Source organism: Lissotriton helveticus, chromosome 6 (assembly GCF_964261635.1).
Source record: "Lissotriton helveticus chromosome 6, aLisHel1.1, whole genome shotgun sequence".
Lineage (NCBI taxonomy): Eukaryota > Metazoa > Chordata > Amphibia > Caudata > Salamandridae > Lissotriton > Lissotriton helveticus.
The window spans coordinates 368496595-368516873 of NC_136067.1; the positions used below are offsets into that span (position 1 = coordinate 368496595).

At 43.0% G+C, this 20279-nt stretch overlaps 1 protein-coding gene across 1 annotated transcript in view; it reads right to left on the bottom strand.

The window, feature by feature from the left end:
• The window catches only part of ATP6V1C2 (ATPase H+ transporting V1 subunit C2), a 369892-nt gene that overhangs the window by 47921 nt on the left and 301692 nt on the right, over positions 1-20279 (bottom strand). Inside the window, exons 10-11 of the mRNA XM_078647802.1 lie at positions 951-1044; positions 726-823 (exon numbers count right to left, since the gene is read on the bottom strand). Of these exons, the coding sequence (XP_078503928.1) occupies positions 726-823; positions 951-1044 (192 nt within the window). The remainder of the gene's footprint in view (positions 1-725; positions 824-950; positions 1045-20279) is intronic.

Below are 20279 nucleotides of genomic sequence, written 5' to 3' on the forward strand. Positions count from 1 at the left end.
ACTTCAATTTAGGGGCAAACTTCCTGTATTACTCCTTACTGACTTACACTGAGGGGCAGATTTACAAGCCCCTTGCGCCAACTTTAAGCCGCCATTGGGTCACTTCTGTGATGAAACGGCGACATAAACAATGCGCCACAATGCGCATATTTACAATGTGATGCATCTAGGCAGATGCGTCATGTTGTAAAGCCCTGCGCTACATTATACCTGCGTCAGGTATAATGTATGCAGGGTGGGCGTTCTGTTGCAAGGAAGCCATGTAACAGTGACGCAGTGAAATCTACAAGATTTCACTGTGTCACTTTTACGACGCCACTGTGTCAAAACCTTGCACCTGCTTGAAGCAAGCGTAAGGAGTGATGCAGCATGTTAGGAATAGGCATTCCTAACCATTGCTGGAGTTGCGTCATACTTGCGACACGACTCCAGCAATGCGCTGCCCTTAAGCCGACAAGATGCATCACGCATCTGTCTATCTTTGCGCCATGGTGCGGCGCATCCATGGTGGCGCAAGGCTATTTTTCCGTCACGCAAGTTAACTGGCGCATCCCTGCTAAAATGCAGAGATGCGTCAGTTCTTGTAAATCTGCCCCTGAGTACCCAGTCAGCACACCACATCACTCAGCATCACAGTAAAATAGATCACTTCATAACTAACTCAACATAAATGTTGTCATTGCAGACATTTTATTAATAATGTATGCACAGACCTGTTCACTTACCTCAAAACAGATTCAACAAAAACCCGTAATGCTTTCATATGAATCCACGCGATGAATGCTTCACTGAAATTCACCTTTAACCAGCGCAATAATGGACCCTTGAAACAGAAATATTAAGGGGTTAGAATATTTTTGTGAAAAAAGTACAAAACGATGGTGAGACTGCGGCTAACCTACTGGGAAGGAGGTCATAGCTAGAGAACTTTCCACTTTGATCAGACTTACATATTGTTGCTTCTTATCAGCAGTTAATCGTGTCAGCTCTTCTTTTTCCGACTTCAATTCTTTCTCATCAAAATGAAATTCTCGGACTATAAACCTGAAAGTAAACCGGTATAGGATTACGATTCTACATTGAGGGTTTGTATGACATAATATTGAGAACAACAATATTGTCATTTGGCCCAGATTTATTAAGGTTTTGCGTTGCCCTTGTGCCACACACGGGACGCAGAGAGACGCAAATCCTTGAATGAGATTTCTCAAGCCAAGCAAGGCCACTTTGCGCAGCCCTGCGTGGCTTGGTAAATCTGGGGTAACGCAAGGCAGCGCAGGTCTCTGCCTTGAGTTACTCTACGTGGGGGGGGGTGTTATGAGGGTGGAGCATGAGTGTTCCCATGCATCTAACCATGTATTCTGAAGCATTCCCAGATTTACTGACAGTGCTAAAACTGGGAATGCATCAGAATTGTACACCTTCCCACCAGAGGTGAAACGAGAAGAAATATATTTATTTATCCTCGTTGTTTCTGCTTTCTAAGGGTTCTGCATTGCAGCACCCTTATGCTTTGGCGCTAGGCTGCAGATTGTGTGCGAGTGCAGGCAGAGGACAGGAATGCACCATATCCTCTCTTTGATGCAGTGCTGCAAGTTGTCTTGCTGCATTGCGCGAACATTTGTTGGATCTGGCCCTCTTTATGTAAACTACCAAAATATTGAGTCAAATACTTTGTGGAACAGAATATTGACGGACATAAGGTAAGTATATATAACAATTCATATTTACACCATTATATATAGTTTATTTAAAATATTAACATACTAAATAATAACCCAGTTTTCATATTTAATGCAAATTTAATATACATATATATTCTTAAAAAATAAGCAATTTAAAAAACATGAAATTATATATAGATATATATATATATATATATATATAAATATATATATATATATATGACCTACTGGCAGTTGCCAGTAGGTAGTTATAGTTGGGATCGTTTTCCATAGGAAATCCGCAACATTCTATTGGGAATAACTTTAGCGCCGAATGAGGGATCTGCCTGTAATTTTCCTTAACTTTGCCTCGCTGCACTCCGCTCCTTCCCTGAAAGTGTCGGGGGGATCCGTCAAGCGGGGGCCGAGATAAAAGGGGGGTCCCAAAACGTGTTTTCCCCCATGTTAATTTCCATAGGGCGGTTGGACTCACTTTTAGCCCGAACGGCTGAATGGATTTCCACCAAACTTGGCAAAATTGTAGGGACTGGTACCCCGATGTGCCTTTGCTATGTCTCAAGATATATGCTCCAGTGGTTTTTACGAAAATTAACTTTGAAAAAATATATATTGGGCTACATTGGGCTATATATATGTTAGAGCCCAAATGTAGCCCAATGTAGCCCAAAGATGGCCACCAGAGACAAAAAAAAACAAATGTAGCCCAAATATCAGCCAGATGTAGGCCAACTATAGCCCAATGACAGAATGTCCCAGAGTGTTCTTAAGAACAACTAGAGCGCTAACAGTCTTACTTATGACAAAAGTATGGCACACCTGAAGTTATCTTGATTGGAATAAAGTGTTAACACTTAAAACATTTAGGGGCATATTATCAAGGGGGTTTATCTCCGCTTTTTTGGCTTTAAAAGCCAAGAAAGCGGAGATAAAATTATCTCCCTATTACCTAGCTGTCGCTAACACCAGTTAGCGACAGCTAGTAGGAGATAGCGACCATCTTGGGCCCCACTTTGCATGTCAGTGATATTTATCACTAATGACATGCAAAGTGGGCGTGCCAAGATGTTAGAGACTGGAAACAGTCGCTAAAATCGCTATCTCCTATTACCAACTTATGGAGATATTCGCGCTAAGCGCGAATATCTCCAAAAGCTAACACCTGCCCTGAGCAGTTCTTAGCCATGTTATCCAATGGGAGGTGGATAACATGGCTAAGAGCATTAGCTTGGTAATGCATGAATATCGCTGACTTTTCAGCGATATTTATGCATTGCGGCGATTTTTATCGCATTTGCGATAAACCTTGGTAATACCAAGGTTTATTTGCGATAAAAATCGCCGCAGCTCAGCTGTAAATTTTTGTCTCTAACCAAGCAATAGCGATAATTATCGCTATTGCTTGGTAATATGCCCCTTAATTTGCAAAGGAACAAAGGGGCATATTACCAACCAATAGAGATAATTTTTGTCTCTAACTTGTTTAGAGACAGAAATTATCGCCGCAAATCGGCGATTTTTATCGCAGATAAACCTTGCTATTAGCAAGGTTTATCGCAAATGCGATAAAAAACGGCCGCAATGCATGAATATCGCTGAAAAGTCAGCGATATTCATGCATTATCGAGCAAATGTTCTTGGCCATGTTATCCACCTCCCATTGGTTAACATGGCTAAGAACTGCTCAGGGCAGGTGTTAGCTTTTGGAGATATTCGCGCTTAGCGCGAATATCTCCAAAAGTTGGTAATAGGAGATAGCGATGTTAGCGACTGTTTTCAGTCGCTAACATCTTGGCACGCCCACTTTGCATGTCATTAGTGATAAATATCACTGACATGCAAAGCGGGGCCCAAGATGGTCACTATCTCCTATTAGCTGTCGCTAACTGGTGTTAGCGACAGCTTGGTAATAGGGAGATAATTTTATCTCCGCTTTCTTGGCTTTTAAAGCCAAAAAAGCGGAGATAAAGCCCCTTGATAATATGCTCCAAAATGAGGGGGTTCATTTTGCCATAGAAATTATGATTAGTGCTGAAGAAAGAAAAATTAGGGCACATTTTGAGTGACTTCTCAAATCCTCTTATATTTTTTTAAGTTTGAAAAGCTTTATTGAGTTGAAGAAAACAATGTAAAACATCAGTACAATAGCACAAATAAAGAGCGATACGAATTAAAACAATTGTGGGGAAGAATGTGCCAATAAACAAGAAAGGCCCCAAAAGGGGAAAGCACTATACAAAGAAAAAATGCTTTTATAACTTTTCATTTTGTGGGGAAGGAAGAGAGAAAGAAAGAGGGAAGAAGGGGAAAAAAGGGGGGATGGAAGGGGAACAGCAATAGAAAAATATATGGGAAGAGAATTAAAGAGGTATGAAGTTCACAGTAATAATAATAACAGTAATACTAAAGATAACAATAACATGTGATCAAGAGGCACTTTGAGATAAAAAGACTGTTAAAGGGGACCAAAGTAAATCACGTTTTATCAACAATGGAATAGAAGAAGCACATGCACGATCTAGTCTATGATGATGGCAGAGCAAATTCCACCAAGCATTATAAACCACGTTTGTAGTGTCTTTCCAATTAGTTGTTATAATTTGAAAAGCGATGGGGGCGTGGTTTGGACGCCGAGAGAGATGGCGGCGCTGTGATTCCCTCTGCCCGTGCCGTGATCGGAAATTGAATGGGGGACATGTCTTACTGCTCCGATGCCACCACGGGTCATTGATTTGACAACCGGAATGCGAGAGGAGCATTTAGAGGGGTCGCGCATGAAAATCAGAGGACGGGAAGGGGTGCTTTGACCGCCTCGTATGTTTCCCGCCGGTGACTGCAGTGTCTGAAGCGGACGAGGAGACCGCGTAGCCCCGCCGATCGCTGCCGGAGAGAACCAGGGATCCCATCTGGTCCAAGAATGAGAGCTGGGAGCTGAGGGGCTAAAGATGAGCTGGGTAGAATCGTGAGTAATACGACGGACTTTATGGGACGTTAGACCCATGTGGAATCACTGACGCTGCCCGTGCTACCCGCGACCACAAAATGGCGGCTCCTGCTTTTTAAAACGGGAGTTTCTGTACCTCTCCGTAAGCTAGTGAGAGTCACACGATGCACGCAGCTGGCGATCAGCACGACAGTCTCTGCCTATTACCTCGCAATCTTTGCTGCTTGTGAACTATGTGTGCTGTGAGCGGAAATAAGGAAGCTTGAACACCAATTTAATTAGCGCTCTTCCAAGCAATAACGAATGGTGCATATGCATTTTTCAAGTCAGTGGCAATATCGGTCTGAGCGAATTCAGTGCAGAAGTAGGTTCCTACGCTAGGGAGCACCACTGCATTGCAGGTCAGACACATGATGACAGAGACTGCCTTGATGAATAAATAGTTGTAAGGCGCTGCATGGGTGCTTATAAATCTGTGAAGGTGTCCTGCGCTGCTCCTGGTGGCCTGTGGCCTGTGGATTGAAAATCAGTGGATGTTCGGTCTTGCTCCTATGTGGGTTATCACACTACTTTGATGATACATCGCAGAACTGCGCAATTCAGCCGCCCAGAACGCACTTTAAAATAACACACCAGACGAGATGTATGCATGTCTCTACTCGTGCAGGACCTTACACGTACATGAGGGATACCATATAGGTGGCGCATAGGTGGCGCATAGGTAGAGTGAACAACGGCCCTTGGTAGTCCCATAAATATATGTATACTTGAATATACCTGGCTCGAAGAAGGTGCACTTGAAGAATCGAAAACAAGCACTCCGAAGGGGGCGTGTGCTGCAATGGCGGACAACAAAGAGATAGCGAAAAGCTTGAAGAGGCTTAAATATGAGAACCCGAATTCACCCAACAAGGCGGGAAAAGGCAATCCAGACCCGGTAGAGCTGATACTAAACAGACTGGATGAAGTGAGAGATCTGGCTAGAGCAACCAAAGAGGAAGTGGCGGCGATCAGGCAAGACAACCGCGACACCAATGCAAAACTGGTTGAAGCAGAATCAAGGATTAGCAGACTCGAAGACATGGAGGTTAAATCAGGCACTGCCATAAAGCGCCTATGTATAGCTGCTGACCAAACAACGCGGAAACTAGCTGAGTTGGAGGACAGGAATAGGAGAGGAAACCTACGAATTTTTGGAATTCCGGAGGGTTCAGAGGATCAACATGAGAGCTGTGTGGCCTTTTTGGAATCATGGTTCACCCAATCGACTAACATGACCTTTGATCGCACGCTGGAATTCGATAGGGCCCACAGAGTGCCGGGCAGAATGATCAAGAATCAGAAAGGCCCTAGAGCTATTGTGTGTAAGCCACTACGCTACCAGCATGTAGAGCAGATTCTGGGCTTTATGCGGAAAAATAACCATATTCTGTGGAAATCTGCCAAAATTTATATTTCACAGGACTATAGTAAGGAAACGGTGGACGTGAGGAAGGCGTTCTTGGCACTCCGACCACAGTTGAAGAAAAGGGGTTTCCAGTATGGGTTTATGGGCCCAGCGAAGTACCGTGTGATTATCCAAGGCTCTCCGCACATCTTCTCTGACCCACTGAAATTGAAACGTATGCTGGATGGTCCTGAGGACTTGGACATGGAAACGAATAAACCCGAGGATTCAGAGGATCAGGCCTCGGCCTCAGGATATAAGTGAATGTGCTTTGAGATGAGTGGATCCGTTGTTGCTCTTTAGCTGTGAAGAATGGCCTTACTATTGCCTATTAGCATAATGTGATTCAGCAATGTATTTCTGCCTACAGGTTATCACCCCTATCTGGTGGTGGTACATCCGTTGTTGCTCTTTTGCTGCAAAGATTGTCTCTATTATTGCATGTTGGCATAATGTGATTCAGTTCTGTAATTCTGACTACAGGTTATCACGCCTATCTGGTGGATACGGGTGGTTATGGGTGGTTATGGGTAGGACTACGATGGTTGGTCATGATGGTTGGTCATGTTGTTGTTTCGTGCTTCACCCTATGGCCCGCAGGACTACATGTCTATCACGCTTCTTTTCTTGAAGGGGCCCCCTGGGCATTGGCGTACCTTTGTTGCCTTACTTAATGGTCGTTTATATGCCTGTTATAAGCATGTCGTACCAGTTCCTTGTTCCACAATCTTCTAAGTATGTATACGTGCACGGGGAAGATGCAGTGCTAACGCAGTCTCTTTCCAGTCACCATGCCTGCTACATACAGTTGGGGTGGGGAGGGTGGGGGGGTGAGGGGATTTTGGGTCGGGCTGTGTGTTCTATGTTTTTTAATTTTGTCCTTTTGTGCTTGCATAGTCTTTCCTGATTTGATGCTTGGTGGTGGGTCAGGTGGTGGGCTCTATTTCCACGCTTGTGGGTTCCATAGATCTAAGAGCGTTTTCAATCTACCATGCTGCGGTTTGTATTATGTGAGAGATATAATTATAACTATGAAAATAAGATCTAATGATGTCACATAATACAATTGGTACTCCGTTGGGAGTGGGTAATGTCGATCAACTGAAAATATGATCTCTTAATGTTAAAGGTCTAAACCAACCTGTCAAGAGACAGAAGATCCTGGATTACGTACGGAGATTGAGAGGTGACATTGTGTTATTGCAGGAGACGAAGCTTGAGGCTAAGCAATTTTACCACTTGAGAAATAAGTATTATAATGAGGTTGTGGGTGCAGAGGCTGTGAATAAAAAGAATGGCGTTCTGATACTGGTTGCAAAGAAATCTAAGGTAGAAATTTTGTCCTCTGAGGCGAGTGTAGACGGGAGGTGGGTCACAGCCAAACTGAGCAGAGACAGAACAGAGTTTTATGTCACGAACATCTATGCTCCTAATACCAGTGACCTCAAATTCTGGGAAGATCTGAATAAGCATGTTGAAAATATCCCCGATGATGCTGTTCACATATTGGCCGGGGATTTCAATCTTCCGATGGATGCTACTCTAGATAGAGATTCCCATTGTCCCTTCACATCAAATAAATCTCATAAAGCTTTCCTTAATCTATGCCAACGCTTTCACCTGGTAGACACATGGAGGCTTCAGAACCCCACGGAAAGGGATTACACTTTTTATTCCTCGCCACACGATTCGTATTCTCGAATCGATTACATCCTCATGTCTCAGAACGGGGTCCCTAGAATAGAGTCTACTACAATTGAACCACGTGTAATGTCTGATCACTCATGCATCTCCTTATCCATAGCTAATGTTATACCCTCCTCTCGTCAGACGTCCTGGCGCCTGAATGACGAAATCCTAGGAAAGGAACAACATAGGGCCACATTGCTAGCTGCGATTTCTTCCTATCTGCAGGATAACAAAGAGGGGGACACGACTGATCTTATCAGGTGGGAGGCGTTGAAAAGCACCATAAGGGGTGTGTGCATCAAAATCAGATCAGCAATGAACAGGGATTACCATGCGAACCTGGAGACCTTAGAGAAGGAAATTATAACTTTGGAAAGTAAACATCTACAGAATAGGGATGACATGTCTCTTCATGCCTTGGCGAATAAAAAATATGAATATAATAAAATAGTTAGTGAAAGGGCGGGGGTTTGGCTTGATAAGAGAAGGAGGTTTATGCTATGCGATTCCAATAAGGCTGGCAAGAGTCTAGCTTCGTATCTGAAGTTTAAGGTCCAGAAGAATTCTATCAGTGTCATTAAAGATGCCTTAGGGGAGCTACATTCGGAACCAGACAAAATAGCAGACGTTTTCAAAGTATTTTATAAAGATCTGTATGCAAAAAATGAAAAGGTGGAGGGAAACAAGACCAAGGCGTATTTGGATGAATGTGTTCTCCCACGGCTATCTGCCGAGGACCAGGTTAGTCTTAACTGCCCAATTGATGCTGTAGAAATAGAGAATGCAATTAAAAATCTGAAGACAGGGAAGGCCCCGGGCCCGGATGGCTTCACGGCAAAATTCTACAAAACCTTCTCCTCCCTTTTAGTTGAGCCCCTTTTTCGTCTATTTCAGGAAATAAATAACTCAGGTGAGGTCGGAGGCACTCTGGCAGAAGCGATCATTGCAGTACTCCCTAAGGAGGGTAAAGACCCTTCGCTCCCGAAAAACTACAGACCTATATCATTGATTAATATAGATTGTAAGATCTTGGCTATGATACTCTCTGCCCGCCTTCAGAAGGTCCTTCCCCAATTAGTTCATCCGTCCCAAGCAGGGTTCCTTAAAAATAGGCTATCCAGTGACAACACGAGGATTCTAGCACATGTATTAGAAAAAGCGAAATTAATAGACACACCCACAGTAGCTATAACGTTGGATGCCGAAAAGGCCATCGACAAGGTAGATTGGTCCTTCCTCGAAGCAGTCCTACATAAATTCAACCTGGGAGACACCTTTACAAGGTTGGTAATGTCCTTATACTGCTGCCCCTCAGCAAGGGTTCGAGCTGGTGGTTCCTTTTCCTCCTCCTTCTGTCTAAAGCAGGGCACGAGACAGGGATGCCCCCTATCTCCCTCATTGTTCTTACTAGCGATCGAACTGTTCTTGTATCATATAAGGAATGACTCTAATATAGCTGGCATTCCATTTGGGGATTGTACGGTTAAATTAACGGCATACGCGGATGACGTGCTTGTCTTATCAGAGAGAGCTGATGAAGCAATTCCTGCACTTATGGCTGATATCGAGGAATTCTCCAAGGTATCTGGTTACAAGCTCAATAAAGATAAAACGGAGGTTAAACTCCTGAACAGCATAGGGGACAAAGGTATCATTGGGGACTCTGGTCTTACCTGGCAGCCTCACTGTTTTAAATATCTGGGGTTGGACTTCGATAAAGACCTGATTTCCACTCTGAAGATAAATGAGGAACTAACTTTAAAGAAAATAGCTACACTATTAGAAGGGTGGTCACCGAAGTTCATCTCCTGGTGGGGCAGAGCGGAGACGCTCAAGATGATGACTACTCCGTTGGTCAATTATCTAGCTAGCATGCTCCCTATGTCGTTTTCGGACAATTTTATTGCTAGAGTAGACAAACTGTTTGGTAACTTCCTGTGGCGTGGCAAGAAAGCCAGGATTGCGTTAAAAAAGCTGCAATTAGCGAAAGATAAAGGCGGCCTGGGCCTGCCCTCTTTCAGGAACTACCAGACAGCATTCCTCTGCAAGCAAGGTGCCCAATGGTTGACAAAATCCCCTATCTATACACCGATATGGATCAATATCGAGGAATCATTAGTAAATCATGCCCCTCTTGCATCCTTCCTCACTATGGATCTAAAACATTTACCACACTCCAAATATATAATCCTAAATACTAGACGGGCTCTACTTAGACTAGACCTTACACACAAAACAAGGTTAACATTCACTAAGTCATCTTTCATGTCCTTGTGGGGAAACCCCTATCTTAAGCATAACGTTGATAGACTATGCTGGGAATCATGGTCCGGGAAGGGCATTAACTTAGCAAAGGATCTGTATGACGGTAAAGATCCAATCCCGTTCTCGACCTTGCAACAGAAATATGACCTTACTCCGATGGAATTTTATGAGTTCTTGAAAATCAAAGCTGCTCTGACCGCTCGTAACTTCTCTCCCTACACCCCTTGGCTAATACTCCATCTCCCTCGACTTATGTATGCGGGTCACTTCGTCTCAAGGGTTTATAAATTGTTGTTACCTCTTCCCACGAAAGCTCATAGAAAGGTGGAATTGAAATGGGAGGCTGAACCGAACTCAACGGGAATATGTTTTGACTGGGAAGTAATCCATAAGGCTGCTCTTACCCATAAAGTATCTCCCATCCTATTCCAAACAAAATACATGCTTATAAACCGGGCGTTCTGGACTCCGGATAAACTCTTTAAATGTAAACTAAGAGATTCACCAACATGCTGGAACTGCCAGTCAGGTCCAGGGGATCTTGCTCACATGTTGTTTCACTGTCCCGCTCTAGGAGCATACTGGGATAGAATATTCGACTGCATTTCTTTCATTTTCAAGATCAATCCTGCACGGACCTTTGTATATGTGATCTTAGGAGCCCTTGACCCGCAGTTGTCAAATGATCAGGACCGCCTGCTCCTGGACTTAATGCTTACATTGGCCTGTAAGGTGGTTCTGTGCAAGTGGAAAAGTGCAAATGAGGTGAACTTCAAAATCTGGCAGGAGTGGTTATCATTCCTGAGGGGTGCTAACAATCCGGCACTTCAGGCATCTACATGGAGGCCGACAAATAAGAAACTGTGGAAATCATTGGACGCCTCTTCATTTCACTATAAGCCTCCCTGAGGCAGTCGCTGTTGATACTGTCACGTTCCCCCTGTAGTATTTGAAAATGCTCTAGTTATTCTCCTATGGACCCTATGCCTCTACCTCCACGCACTGAGCGTTATGTATGTACCTGTACTTCAACTTAGCAAGCATTGTCTTACTTTATATTTTATATTCTTTGCTTTTGTGTAATTGTACATCGTGAAATGAGTCAGTCATTTATGTAGCGGAAGAATTATTGTACTGTGTTTCTTTTGCTTTCTTCTACTTCAATAAAAATGATTTGAAAAAAAAAAAAAAAAAAAAATAATAATAATTTGAAAAGCAATAGCAATGCAAAGATCAATAAATTTACGAATATGGAGTGGGACATCCCAAACTGGGGCCAGACCACCCAGGAATACAGAAGAAATAACAAAGGGAACATTAGTAGATAAAATCTTATTAAGTGTAGACCAAATGTGGGACCACATAAGTTGGACCTTAGGACAAAGAAAAAACATGTGAACAAAATCACCAGGAGTGCATGAACAGGACCAACACTTCTTAGTGTCTAACAATTTAAATTTAAACAAATCACAGGGAGTATAAAATAATCTATTATAAAAAAAATAAAGGGTTTGTGTGGTACTAGCGGAACGAGAGGTGGAATGAAGTTTGGACCAAATAGAGTCCCAGGTAAGTGAGGGGAAAGTTTGATTGAGGTCCGATTCCCAGAGAAGTTCAAGATTAGTTTTAGGCCTGTCAGTAAGTGAGGGAGAAAGTAATTTATAAATAGCAGAGGCCTTAAGGGGAACCTGAAAGTTAGGTGAAGAAGCAAGGAGGGGAGGTGAAGAGGACGAAGGAGTATTGTGTAGGATAATAGTGGATAGTTTGGGCAGAAGTTCATGAAAGTGTGTGCAGTATTTGTTAGAGATACCGAAGGAATCACGAAGTGCTGGAAAGGTTAATAAGGAATTATCAGAAATAAGATGTTGGTAAGTGAGAATTCCTTTGTCAATCCATTCCTTCCAAAAGAGCGCACGATTGCGTAATTTAAGAGATTTATTATACCAAAGTGGAGTATTCATATGAAGGGTAGATGGTAAAGAGAATGATCGAAAAAGGGCAAGTGTTAAAGCTTTGGAGTGTTTAGAAATAGGAGAAAGTAGCTTAGGAGGTGGTTGAGTGAGATTGGAGGCAATAAGGAAGGAGAAGGGGTGAAGTTGAGCCAATTCCAGAGAGCTCCAAGCCGTGGTAGGGGGAGACAAGGTTTCAAGAAGAAAAGGCCAAATTTGCTTGAGAGTAAAAGCAGAATGAAAGCGTGAGATATTGGGGAAGTTAACACCACCAAGATGTTTAGGTTGTTGAAGAAATCCTCTTATATTTCATTAAAAAAATTCTGATATGCAGTCTCCCAAGATGGCCACCAGAGACAAAAGAGCCTAAATGTAGCCCAAATATCAGCCAGATGTAGCCCAACTATAGCCCAATGACAGAATGTCCCAGAGTGTTCTAAAGAACAACTAGAACGCTAACAGTCTTACTTATGACAAAAGTATGGCACACCTGAAGTCATCTTGATTGGAATAAAGTGGTAACACTTAATACATTTAATTCGAAAAGGAACAAAATGAGGGGTTTCATTTTGCCATAGAAATTTTATATATATATATATATATATATTCACTGAAAAAACCATAGGTTTCACACCAGTTATAGTTAGGAATTAGCATTTAAAAAACCTATTAAATTCACTGAAAAAAACCATAGGTTTCACACCAGTTATAGTTAGGTGGAAATTTTACTCGCATAAAACCATTGAAATTCCCACGTTATAGTTAGTTGGACTCACTATAACTTGCGCGTGCAATGCACTGCTGATGACGTCACATATTACATCACTCATGACATGGTCAGTGACATCACTCATGACATCACTCATGACATCTCAAATGACATCACTGATGACATCATCCAGTGAATGTGTATCTTTCTGAAAAATAAATATTTTTTATATATGTATATCTAAAGGTTGATGGAAGAATAAATGGGTAAATAAATGTCTAAATTGATTTTTTTTGTGTAAAATTGATTGGTTAACTGACTTATTAAATGTATTTTAGTGAATACATATATTAGCGAGTAATGTTTAAATATTTAAATATCTGTATCTGTGTCTCACTTTGTGTATAAGTGGCTGCATGGGTTGGTGAGTAGCTACATGAGTGTGTATATGGGTTATTAGTTGTTTTTTTGAGTATCAGTATCAGTGTCTGTATGGTTCGGTGGGGGATATTACTTAGAGCACAGATGCATGAATGAGTGACTCACTATTTGTATGTATTTTGAAGACAGCATGTGTGCAAGACTGTATGGGTGGATGATTGTGTGTGTGGGTGGGTTAGTGAGTATGTGTTTTTATAGTTGGTTGTTTAAGAGAGTAAATATGTTTCCGTTTCTGTAGAAGTATGTGTAGTGGTGTGTATATAGCAGTATAATCAAGTAAATGGTTTTTTGATAGTTTATTTGCATGTGTGAATTTGTGTGTGAGTAACTATATGGATGAGTATTAGTGTGTAACAGGATGTATAGGTGTATGAGTACATATGATGAGTAAGTACATGCATGAGTGACTATATAGAACTGGTGAATGAGTGGATGTGTATGTAGATGTTGGAATTACCTAATAAGTTGTTGTAATTGGTATTGGTTTCTCCTTTTTTAAGAAAATGTTAGTTTCTATTTTTGAATGTGTGTGTCAAAGGTTATTTTATGCTGATAGGAGGTCTGCCACTTTGTCACAAGGATGTTGTCATCAGTGATGTCATTTGAGATGTCATCAGTGATGTCATGAGTGATGTCACTGACCATGTCATGAGTGATGTAATATGTGACGTCATCAGCAGTGCATTGCACGTGCAAGTTATAGTGAGTCCAACTAACTATAACGTGGGAATTTCAATGGTTTTATGCGAGTAAAATTTCCACCTAACTATAACTGGTGTGAAACCTATGGTTTTTTCAGTGAATATATATATATATAAAACCAAAACATATATGCAACCTAATGTAATATTAAAATGAATATAAAATAGTTGTAATTAATAATAAATATAAATACATACACTTCAGAAAGTCTAAAAATAATATTTAAGCATTTAAAAAATACATATAAACAGTAACTTAATTACAATTAACATAAATATACTAATAAAACAAATATCAATCTTAATTAAGTAGATACAATTTATATAAATAATAAATACATTGTGTTATCCGTAATATAAACATTAGACTAGAAAAAGTGTAGAATTTCAAAGGAGTCAACCTGACTATTCCAATTTAGGCAAAAGTTGGGAAAGTAACGAACTTTGAAAGGGGTAAATTTACAGTTTCCTATTCGCATTTAAGCAACAGATTGCTTATTTTGGGATTTGAATACTTCACAACATGAATTCCCAGAGATTTGTTGTATGTGTACTTTACAGGCCAAAAATTGATGATTTAAAGGTATTGGATTTGCTTTCCTTAGAGCTCCTAGACTGGGTTGGGAAACTGATTTTATAGTGGGTGATTTTAACTGCGTAATGGATTATAGTATTGATTCAACCGATCTAAAACTATACCCCGTGTGACTAGGACTAGGGCTTCTATCAATGAGCTGATCCGGCTTCATAGGCTCTGTGATGTATGGTGGACTGTACACCCTGGTAATCCTGGGTATACTTTTTATTCATGCCTACATAAACACTACGCCAGGATCAATATGGTTTTAGCCGGGAGGCCCTTATTAACAAACATAGAAATAGAAGTATGCCCCAGAATCGTGTCAGACCACAACCCACATTTATTTACACCTTGTCTTATCAATTGTTGAGCTATGCGATCTAAGGGGCTGATTTACAAGAAGGTGCCTCAGCGTGGCACCACAAGCCCTTTACATGCGCCATACTGCGGCACTTTCAGAGCACTGGAATGCAACATATTTGACATATTTATGACATATTTACAATGATATGTCGCATTCCTGTGCTCTCCCCTGCACTGGCGCACAAACAGCTGCCATGCGCCGGCGCAGGCACCCTGGCACCATGGTGCAAGGATACCTGCATCATGGGGAGATTGTCTTTATGCAGGAAGAGGCACCTTCCTGCACAAAAACAATCACTACAGGCATTTTCCTCTTTCAATGCGTGCTGTAGAATGCAGCACTCGTTGAAAGAGGAAACAAGCATTTGCAATGCAATAGAACTCGCATTTGTGAGAGTTAGAGCTGACGTTGTAAATGACTATGGGGCATATTACCATGCAGGGCGATAGGCAATTATCGCCACTTTAGCGGCCGTTTTCGGCCGCTAAGCGGCGATAATTCTATTGCTCTATTAGCAAGCTGTCGCTAACAGCAGTTAGCGACAGCTTTAGGCGATAGCGAGCGGTTTGGGTCCCGCTTTGCATGTCAGCGATATTTATCGCTAATGACATGCAAAGTGGGCGTACCCAACCTGTTAGCGACTGAAAGCAGTCACTAACGTCGCTATCGTCTATTAGCAAGGCAGACGTAGCGATGGAAATATTCCCGCTATCGCCAAAAACTAACGCCTGCTCTAACCAGCTCTTGATTCAGAAAAGGGGGTGGTGATGAACAGAGTGCCTGAATTAAGCAGACCACTCTTACCCAGTCCAAAGATCAGGGCTTGATCCATCACAGTTTTTTAGCTCACTGCACCATCCCAGCTCAGAACTTGGCTATATGCAAATTAGTCTGTTCCTGTCCCAGTGCATGATGGGAACAGGGCAAACCAAACTACCAAGCCATTACGGGGACCGGTTTCTGCCATTTCAGGCATCGTCGGCCCGGCTTGCTTGAATCCTGATGGTGCAATGAGCAAGGGACTCACATCTGAGTATACCCTTCCACGCTTATGGTGGACAAAATCATTCAGAAAAGGGGGTGGTGATGAACAGAGTGCCTGAATTAAGCAGACCACTCTTACCCAGTCCAAAGATCAGGGCTTGATCCATCACCGTTTTTTAGCTCACTGCACCATCCCAGCTCAGAACTTGGCTATATGCAAATTAGTCTGTTCCTGTCCCAGTGCATGATGGGAACAGGGCAAACCAAACTACCAAGCCAATTCTTGTACTGGGAAGGAAACAAGCTTCCGGGGACCGGTTTCTGCCCTGTTCCCATGATGCTCTGGGCCAGGGACAGACTAATTTGCATATAGCCAGGTTCTGAGCTGGGATGGGGCAGTGAGTTAAATAACAGTGATGGATCAAGCCCTGATCTTTGGACTGGGTAAGAGTGGTCTGCTTAATTCAGACACTCTGTTCATCACCACCCCCTTTTCTGAATCGTTTTTGGCCACTATAGGTGTGGCAGGGTATACTCAGACATGAGTCCCTTGCTCACTGCTCCATCAGGATTTAAGCAAGCCGGGCCGACGAGGCTGAAATGCCAGAAACCGGTCCCCGGTAGCTTGTCTCCTTTCTGGTGAAGAATTGGCTTGGTAGTTTGGTCTGCCCTGTTCCCATGATGCTCTGGGCCAGGGACAGACTAATTTGCATATAGCCAGGTTCTGAGCTGGGATGGGGCAGTGAGCTAAATAACGGTGATGGATCAAGCCCTGATCTTTGGACTGGGTAAGAGTGGTCTGCTTAATTCAGACACTCTGTTCATCACCACCCCCTTTTCTGAATCGTTTTTGGCCACTATAGGTGTGGCAGGGTATACTCAGACATGCGTCCCTTGCTCACTGCTCCATCAGGATTTAAGCAAGCCGGGCCGACGAGGCTGAAATGCCAGAAGCCGGTCCCCGGTAGCTTGTCTCCTTTCTGGTGAAGAATTGGCTTGGTAGTTTGGTCTGCCCTGTTCCCATGATGCTCTGGGCCAGGGACAGACTAATTTGCATATAGCCAGGTTCTGAGCTGGGATGGGGCAGTGAGCTAAATAACGGTGATGGATCAAGCACTGATCTTTGGACTGGGTAAGAGTTGTCTGCTTAATTCAGACACTCTGTTCATCACCACCCCCTTTTCTGAATCGTTTTTGGCCACTATAGGTGTGGCAGGGTATACTCAGACATCAGTCCCTTGCTCACTGCTCCATCAGGATTTAAGCAAGCCGGGCCGACGAGGCTGAAATGCCAGAAACCGGTCCCCGGTAGCTTGTCTCCTTTCTGGTGAAGAATTGGCTTGGTAGTTTGGTCTGCCCTGTTCCCATGATGCTCTGGGCCAGGGACAGACTAATTTGTATATAGCCAGGTTCTGAGCTGGGATGGGGCAGTGAGCTAAATAACGGTGATGGATCAAGCCCTGATCTTTGGACTGGGTAAGAGTGGTCTGCTTAATTCAGACACTCTGTTCATCACCACCCCCTTTTCTAACCAGTTCTTAGCCATGTTATCCAATGGGAGGTGGATAACATGGCTAGGAGCATTTTGTCGCTAATGGGTGAATATCTCTGTATTCTCAGCGATATTCACGCTATCGCCGGAAAATGTATCGCTTTGGAGATAACCGTTGCTAATAGCACGTTTATCTCAGCGATAATTTCCGGCGATGCTTAGCGATAAAAAATTCGTTGCTATGCCTAGTTAGCGATAAATATCGCTAATTGTTGGTAATATGCCCCAATGTTTTTTACCTACGGTAGGTGTTTTGGTATGGAGTGGATGTATGTGGTGTGGAGTCTTATCATGTGCGTTACATTGGAATCGTTAGCTGTGTGTGGTGGAATTGTGCTGTGGTTTTGAGTGGATGTGTGGTGTGGAATTATGTGGCATGGTGTGCAGTGAAAATATGTGGATAGTAAATATGTGCTATTGAGTGGACTGGTAATGTGTAGAGGGGGTTGTGTGATAATTATGCGGAATGGAATTTTGTGTTGTGGAGTGGTATGTTGTGTAGCTTAATTATGTGGTGGGCTGTTGAATTTTGTCGCATGATGTAGAATTTTGTGGTGTGGATTGGATGGATGTGGTGTGTTGTGTAATTGTTGTTGAGTTGAATTATGTGTTTTGCTGTCTAATGTGGTGTGGAATGGAAACATGTAGAGTTGAATTGTGTGGTGTGGAAGTGTGTGGTATTGAGCGAAATTATGCAGACTGGAATTATGTGGCATGGTGTGGAGTGTCTTCGAGAAGGACTGGTTCACTCGCTCAGTGCAATGTGGAAGAGGTAAATACTTTTTTCACCTGATGTAAAAGACAGTGCTTTAACAGGGGGTGAATGTTCGACCTTCGAGATAAGAGACATACTTTAACCAGAAGGCAACTAGTGATGCTCTTAGTGAGCCTTACCAAGACTGTTAGTTTGACCTCTGGAACAGAAGACCAGGATGAAGAAATGTTGGAAGTCACAGTTAAAACTAGTCCTATTGCATTGCAAATGCTTGTTTAATTTGACAGGGAGAGTACAGCACTTTTCAGAAATGCTGCAGTACATTTAATTGGGGAGTACTGGCACCTCTCAGAAGCAAACTGGTACTCTAAATAGTAAGTCCCTGTACTTCTATAGTTCCCTTTAGAGCACTGTCCTAAACCATTACAGAAAGAGCCCGGTAGTAAAAGCACAAACGATTACTTGCTGCATACAATGTATATACCTGATAAACAATGTAAACTCTGGTGATTTAGTGTACTTTTGCCACGTAAATCGGGGCCAGATGTATCAAAGGGTTTTGCCCATTCTGTGTCTATGGGGAAATGTGTTGATACATATGGCCCTTGGTGCGTTAATCATTACAATCCAAGCGTTCAATATGAGGTGGAATGCTGCACCGACCAGGCATGAATTAACACGAGCAAGAGAAAATTACTCCACCAAATTTGAAATATTTTGCTGCACAGCTGCCAAGCCGGGTCTATGCGTACCTTTGGCATGCAAAAGAGTCCCTCATCCATTACAGTGCAGTCAATATGAGGCGGAATGATATACTAACCCAGCCACTAGCATAAGAAGGGAGAGGCAAATACCCCTGTGGGCGCAGAAAAGCCCATCCTCTGTATGTGTTAAAGTTTAGTTAACAATTATAGACAGCTTTATCGTCAAACCAGTGCTAAATGCTAGGGAGGTGGAAAAGGCCCGGAAGGAGTTGCCAAGCCAGTGAGCCTTGCATAGGGTCGGCAAGCGCTAGCCAGGGCCCCTGCATCCTGCCGGAGGTGGAGATAATGTCGGTAAGAGAATTTGAGGAAGAGGAGGGTGTCATTGCCACAGAGTCCAGAGAAAATGCAATGCTGGTCTTAGTCAGCGATTTAAACGGAAATATAGAAGCACTAGTACCCACTATCAACAGTACCTATTTTCTCTTGAGAAGTGCTGGTACTCTCACATTAAATGAGCTGAGCCCCCACACAACCACCGACCGGCCTGAAAGCGCCGCCACCTGGGATTGAAAAACAGCTGCAATTTGTAACACCACAAGTTATTTTCAATAAGATGATGGTCTTCATTTACCAACCCCAGAAGGATGAAACTCCAAAGCCTGTCCTGCTCTGAGAGCAACATGATTTTTAGCAGAGCTCACCAGTGAGTACGTAAACCCATCAGTAGAGCCACCTTCGCTGTATTCGGCGTGCAAAGCAAGTAGCTTGGTTAAACTGGACGCCCCCTCAAGCTGTCAGATTAAGTGCTAAAGGGGCGATGGAGCTGGGTCAAGTTCAATCACAAGTCAGGTCGGTAGCGCTGGGCAGGGGTCAGTCACTTCAAGTTGTTGACTAAAACAGCGGGGTCTGTATGGAGGTATCGGGAGCGACGCAGGACCACTTGGCAGCTATTGCAGGTTTTTAAAAAATAATAAATGTGTACTTCGCTGAAAGGAGTACTAATAACACAAATCTGGAGGACCTTGCGAACCCACAGTAAGGAGCAGGAAGGTGTGCAGTTGGTAACCTGAACATCTTACCCACACCCATACCTGTTCTGCAGACTCCCACGAGGCGCCTTTCTCACGCCAAGAACATGTCCAGGGTGACCTGGGCTACGTGGAGATCAGGAGACACAGCGTTCACCTCGGGACTAGAGCGACAGTGAAGGGAAGAGACGGGTGTCCTGTAAGCTCGGAAGGGCCGAGGTCAGGTCAATCCGACAGGCTGTGGGGCTGTGACGAAAGGCAAAATGAAGGAGCCAAACTGTTCTATTTTTTTTTGTTACAAATAGGATCTACAAATATATTGTATCACTATGTACCAGTACATGGGGAAGCTCACTTGCCCTACGCGAGTTTGCGTACAGTAGAATGTATTTCCTCATTATGAAGGAGAAGAGCTCATGTCTTCAATAGTTGCGAAGCAGCTTTAATTGAGTGGGATACCTACAGCCCGTCACAACTTAATAGCCAATAGCAGAACAGCTAAACTGTGAGGTTTGCAGTTTCATT